The sequence below is a fragment of the Mesoplodon densirostris genome, chromosome 3, assembly GCF_025265405.1.
Source record: "Mesoplodon densirostris isolate mMesDen1 chromosome 3, mMesDen1 primary haplotype, whole genome shotgun sequence".
Taxonomy (NCBI): Eukaryota; Metazoa; Chordata; class Mammalia; order Artiodactyla; family Ziphiidae; genus Mesoplodon; species Mesoplodon densirostris.
Genome location: NC_082663.1, coordinates 43969016 through 43975015, shown reverse-complemented (window position 1 = coordinate 43975015; position 6000 = coordinate 43969016). Strand labels below are relative to the sequence as shown.

The 6000-nt window shown below is 46.7% G+C and overlaps 1 protein-coding gene across 2 annotated transcripts in view; it reads left to right on the top strand.

The window, feature by feature from the left end:
- Window positions 1–1106: 1106 nt before the first annotated feature.
- The window catches only part of PLPP1 (phospholipid phosphatase 1), a 114616-nt gene continuing 109722 nt past the window's right edge, over window positions 1107–6000 (top strand). For both annotated transcript variants that reach the window (XM_060092890.1, XM_060092889.1), the window contains exon 1: window positions 1107–1568. In XM_060092890.1, coding sequence (XP_059948873.1) covers window positions 1511–1568 — 58 coding nt within the window. In that variant the 5' untranslated portion in view covers window positions 1107–1510. The remainder of the gene's footprint in view (window positions 1569–6000) is intronic.

Sequence of the window (6000 nt, the reverse complement as noted above, 5' to 3'; positions counted from 1 at the left end):
AGATCTTCAGATTCCCTGAGGGTGATAGTATCTCTCCACTCATTTTATGACTGTTTTGCAGGCAAAGTCAGAAGTACTAGGTAACAGTTTTCAATTTGTCTCACATCTTATGAATGAGGAGGAGAGATACCAATGGTTAACATCTGTAGAGGGTTTAAGCTTTTAGAAAACACTTTCATGTGTATTTTTTCTGGGCTTTATCACTTCTTGACTAAAACACAGAGCAGGGATTATCAACATCCCAATTTTACAGGTTAGGAAACTGAGATTACTAAACTTTGCTAGGGTCCTCCTGGAATCAGGGGTGAGAGGAATAAAGAAAACTCATTCTGACACTTGTTAAAGTGGTGAGGAAGACTTTATTCCAAACGATTGCAATAGGGGGTCATAACTTGCAACAGGAGAAAGCAATTGTGCTCAACTCCGACTACGGCAAAGACATCTGGGGGTTTATGACAGCCAACAGACAAGCAGAATGAGCGGGTTAGTGGATGGAAAATTAAGAGAAGACATTAAGGGTAGGGGGATTCCTGCTTAAAGGCAGGCCAAGGACATATATTAAAGGACTTACATATAAAGGAATTTGATCACATATGAAAAGTAACCAGATACCAAGGGTAGAGGGATGACTTAGCAGAATTCACGCTAATACGGGGTTCTGCCCTGCCAGATTCGAAGGCCTCAATGGAGGCCCAGGCGAGGAGAGGGCTCGGAGGAGCCTGGCTAAAGTTTGTACAGGGAGAGAGTCTTTTTCACTGACTACCCCGTTCCTCTTTATTACCCAATCCCCATGAGGAGAGCTGGCAGGCAGCCAGGGTCGAGGGTCCAGCTCTCCCCTCGAGTCAGCAATGACCGGCGGCCAGGGATGCGGAGGCCAGGTTAGACGACCACCAGCAGAAAATGGATCTGAGCAACAACCCTCGCACCGCACGGGAGATGACCCCACGCTCCGCCGTCCGCCGCGCGGCCCACTTGAGGGGCGGGCTGCGCAGGTCGGGCGGGGCGGGGCCGGAGGCGCCGATTGGCTGGCGCGCCCCGGCCTGGTGTCTCCCCGGCCCCGCCCCGTCACCCCTCACTGGCCGCCCCGCCTCTGCCGCGCTCCCCCAGCCCGCGAGGCCGCGCGCAGGCGGGTCCCGCGCTGCCCCGCGGGAGGGGCCGAGCCCGTGTTCCTCCTCCCTACCGGTCCCCATCCTTAAAGCACGAGTCCGGACGCCCCGCCTGTTGTAGACGGCGCCTGCATCTGGACAGCGAGCAGCCGGGGCGGGCCAGGGCCGACCGAGGAGGGCCTGAGGCAACGGACCCGCCGCGGCTGGCACACGAGCCTCTCGGCCCCGACTGAGTGGTTGCGGGAGCTGCGAGGGAAGGGGTCACGGGCGCCATTGCTGCCCGTCAGAACGCCGCAGGGTCCCCGTCAGCCCTCGGCTTCTCTCCTCCGGCTGGGAGGAGCCGTCGCCAGTCCCCGGCCCGTTCTCGTGAATCGGGTGCCTCGTCTGCCGCCCGCGCCGAGACCATGTTTGACAAGACGCGGCTGCCGTACGTGGCCCTCGATGTGCTCTGCGTGTTGCTGGGTACGTACGCGCCGCCGGCCGGAGGGGCGTGTGCGCGCGAGCCCGGGGTGTGGGTGCACCGGTGGGTTGCGGGTGTGTGTTCGCTGGGAGGGGACTGGGCGAGAGCCGCGGACGGGCGTGGGGTGGGGGTGTGTGTGTGTGCCTGACGCGCGAGCCGTGCCGGGCGAGACGGTGGGGGCGGCTTCCGCAGCCCGGGGACCCCGCTTCGCAGCCCGCACCCCGGCTCCCGCGTGGCCGCTGCTGTTTGTCGCCCGGCGGTGCGCTGAGCCCACCCTGCTTGGACGCTGTTCACGCCTCTGCGCTCCATCCCTTGCTCTCCTGTCCTCTGTTTCCCTTCCACTCCCAGCCCGGAGGGTGGGCTCTTCCCCTCTCAGCTGTAGAGAAGCCTGGTCACTGGCTCATCAGGTTCAGTAGCGAAACGGGAGGTTTGATGCATTGGGGGTTCTCAGTAACTGGCGCCAGTGCCAGGTTTATCTTATTTGTGGGAAGCCGTTTACATTTCTGTCTATGAAAGACTAGAACTCTCCTAATTAGAAGATGTTACCAGCTTGTAAATTGTCAGGCTGTTAAGTGGGTGTGATGATGCCAGGTTTCTGCCTTTAGGTTTGAAGAACCTTGCTTTTTTGGGGCTGGAGTGGGGATGGTGTGCCCCAGACCTGCTGTGTCCTTCTCTGCACAGACCTTGCCATTGTGTAGCTTTCCATCTCCTGTGAGAGCCCAGAAGGAGCACTAGACATTTCTTTGGCTGCAGCAAATTTGGCGTTGTCTTTCTGACAGAAGAGTTCAGTTGTGAGTCTTCTGGTTGCCAGTTGCTCTTTTATTTATTTTTTTTTTTTAATTTTATTTTTTTTTTTTTCGGTATGCGGGCCTCTCACTGTTGTGGCCTCCCCCGTCGCGGAGCACAGGCTCCGGACGCGCAGGCTCCGGACGCGCAGGCTCAGCGGCCACGGCTCACGGGCCCAGCCACTCCGCGGCATATGGGATCCTCCCAGACCGGGGCACGAACCCGTATCCCCTGCATCGGCAGGCGGACTCTCAACCACTTGCGCCACCAGGGAGGCCCTGCTCTTTTATTTTGACGAGAAAGAATTGAAGTCATTTGGCTAAGGGATAGGCGTTGGGAGGAGAGATTTTCACCTTTTCAGTGTGTATTGTGTAAGGCACTATCTTTGAACTATTTATATGTTATGGAAAAAACGACAACAAGAAGACCTCGATGTTTGGGTAGTCCTACTCATGGTTGAGTATCGAAGTAATGGTATTGGCAAGTTCTTAGCGTTGGTTGGAGAGCTGTGACTTTAGCATCTTAGATGCAGGTCTGCATAATAGCTTTTCAGTGATAGGAAATTTTCCCCGGTTTTAATCCAGTATTCCATTCTCTTGCCTCAAACCTGACCATTTAGGTGCTTGCAGTCTTGCCGAATTTTTTACAAATTCTGTTACCTGTTTTTTGAGGAAAAATCTCTTTTTTATTTATGAAACATCTTTATTGTTTACGAAGACACTTACTGTATAGCTCCACAGTGAATTTTAGGAATTCAGTTTAGGAAAGGGAAACACGATTTTGGAACGCTCTTTTTATAGAAGCACAAGTGATCCTTTCAGATGTCCGGACATATTCATAATTACATTAAATATATTCAAATTTATTTTCAGTGAAAAGCGTACCTTGGTAAAGATGTTATATTTAAAAATGTATTTTAACTTGCACTGAATGTTAGTGGAGGTTTGTTAAACTTCATTTATATTATAGTGAAGGGAGAGGAAAATGTTTAGTCATAAGTGACTTTGATAATTCTAATATATTGGATATTATTCTGTCATTGCCACATATTGTGTATTGTCAGAATTATATATAAACTTCCCCTTTTCCTGCCTTGTGGGAGTTGGTAATTTATGAAACAAACGTCATGTTTTCTCTTTGGGCCAAACACTGAACCAGGATAGGTGAAACATAATACTGCTCTGAGGTAGCTCAGTGTTATTAAACAGAAAGCCATATGGTAAATCTATGTTTTGTTTTGTTTTAATTCATGTATAATGGAGGAATCTATATGCAGTACAACTTTATAAATTGTAGGTTCTTGCAGTCTATATTTTCAATATGATGGAAACATCACATAATTGTCCTATAGAGGTAAGAGTAATTTTATTGCTACATGGACCTGACAGTTGCGGAATTTATGACGGCTCTCAAAAAAGATAAAATTGTGTTTATGACTTTAAGTATCTTCGATGGTTTTGGAAAAAACTTGTTTTGGGGACTTATGCATTTAGTATCAGATACTTATACCGATCTATTTGAAACACATTTTATCTGTTCTTGTGTTACTAGAGTTTTAAAGTAATTCAGTGTATTGTCAAGATAAGCCCAGAATTCCCTATTCCTAAATAGAAAGTGAAGTGTTATTTTAATTTGGTATATACGATGACATTAGATTTAACAGTATCAACTCTCCATTACAGGCAGCAATGAAGGAGAACAGTGATGCTAGAGATACGAAGCATTTTCATGCTGAGTTTTGGGAGATAATATATTTTTATAGCAAACTCACCTTTCTAGTGGAGTCTAAGGGTCCACTTTAAACCAAACTTTAAATTTGGTTTTCATTCACCTTACTGACAGCAGGAGATTGGCGGCCTAAAATCGTGATAGCTCAAAGAGGGTTATCAACCTGGCATTAACTTTTTTCTTTTTCTTTGGAGAACTACAGGCGAGATTTGACTATAGCAACAAAAAGATGATTAAGCACTTCATAAGTACAGGGTTATGTGAAAGTGATTCATAATTATAATGTGAATATGTTCCAGGTTCTGTTAATGATCACCCAACATCATATAGTGTATCCATTTGATATGCTAATGTTATGTGATTGTGTTACATGGCTATTTTATAATATTACAGAAGGTGACATCTGTTGAAGTGATAGTTAAACATGCTTGTGGGGGGGTGTGTGGGTTGTGCATGTGTGCACATGTGTATACGCATTCTACCCCAAATCAGTGTTATCACCGCTGTGAAACATGAGTTCCTCCATATAATATACCCAGATTATTAGTTCCTTTAGTGGATCTGGTCAATTCTTGGAAGAAGAGTGAGAATTTTGAGAGCTGATGTATATTTGATTCCTTTCTGTGGTGGAGTATGGTCTTGCCATCTTTCTCTGGCTCTTTTGATAATGAGTTCTGTGATTGTAGAAAAGGCCATAAATACCATCTGAGCACACAAGAAAAGCTACTCTACAGAGAATGGTAGTGGGCTGGTATGGAAGCTGTGTTTTTGCTCAATGGTTTAAACCATGTCCTGAATAAAACTTATTAGTGTTTAATTGCTGAGGGTCATTCTAGATTTTATGCACCCTGGCATTAGGCTGCCAGTTAATGGACACTGAGTCCACTAATTGATTCAGTGCACATTGATTGAAGGCTAACTCTGTTCCAAGTTCATGTTAAGTGCTAGGGATACAAAGATGAATAAGACAATCTGTGCCCTAAAGGAGTTCAGGGTCTAATGAGGGAGAAACAAACAAGAGTCACAACACATTATGATAAGTGTAATAATGAAGGTATGGAATATATGGCCTTTGAGTACAAAGAAGAGAGTTGCTCTAGATGAGATGCATTATAGATAAAAGGGTTGTCTGTTTATTCTTAGAGATGCAGAAATGACAAAAATTACCTAGGACTACTCTTAGAATCTTTTTTTTTTCTTCCTCAACTTGATGTAGGGCAGTGGGAACCCAAATAAGTACCTGTGTTTATGACTTTTTTGCAGGTTCTCATGACGCCTAGAAGATTTGGGTGGAACTGGCAAAACCTTTTTATGTGCCTGTGTTTTTCTGGGTGGCGGTCATTTGGAATATCCTTCTGTATTGTATATTCTCCTTTTGCCCCTTCAGATCTTTTCTCCACCCTGCTCTTGCTTTTTGGTTTCTGGTTGGCTTTGACCAATGGGACAAGAGCAGGAGGCCTGGAAGAGCCAGTTTACTCCTGCTGGATTTGTGTTGCCAGAGCTGTTCTGTGTTTTGTGAGTAGGTCACAGCTTCTATTCAGTGGCCTTCTGTGCCAGCCAGCTACAGTTACAGATCTTTCTGGGTTCTGGTAACCCTTTACTTGCCCCTTTAGGCCTAGAGATGATAATGACTTCCTCATGTTGCTGGTGTGGGAGTATTCCACCATCCCCTGCTGCTTTCCCTAAACCCTGCCTGTACTTTTGAAGATTATTCCTTCATTAAATTCTCTCTTGAAAACCTTATTTGGATGTGTTGTTTTTTGTCCAGGGCCCTACTGATAATACTCATGTTATGTCCAAACAGATGAGGTAACTTCCCTTTCTCCACTTGACACCAGTTACAGTTTCCCATAATAGCAGGTGATACAGCAACTCATGGGCCCCACCACTGGCTTTCTTGGAATGGAGGGGGTCATGGTT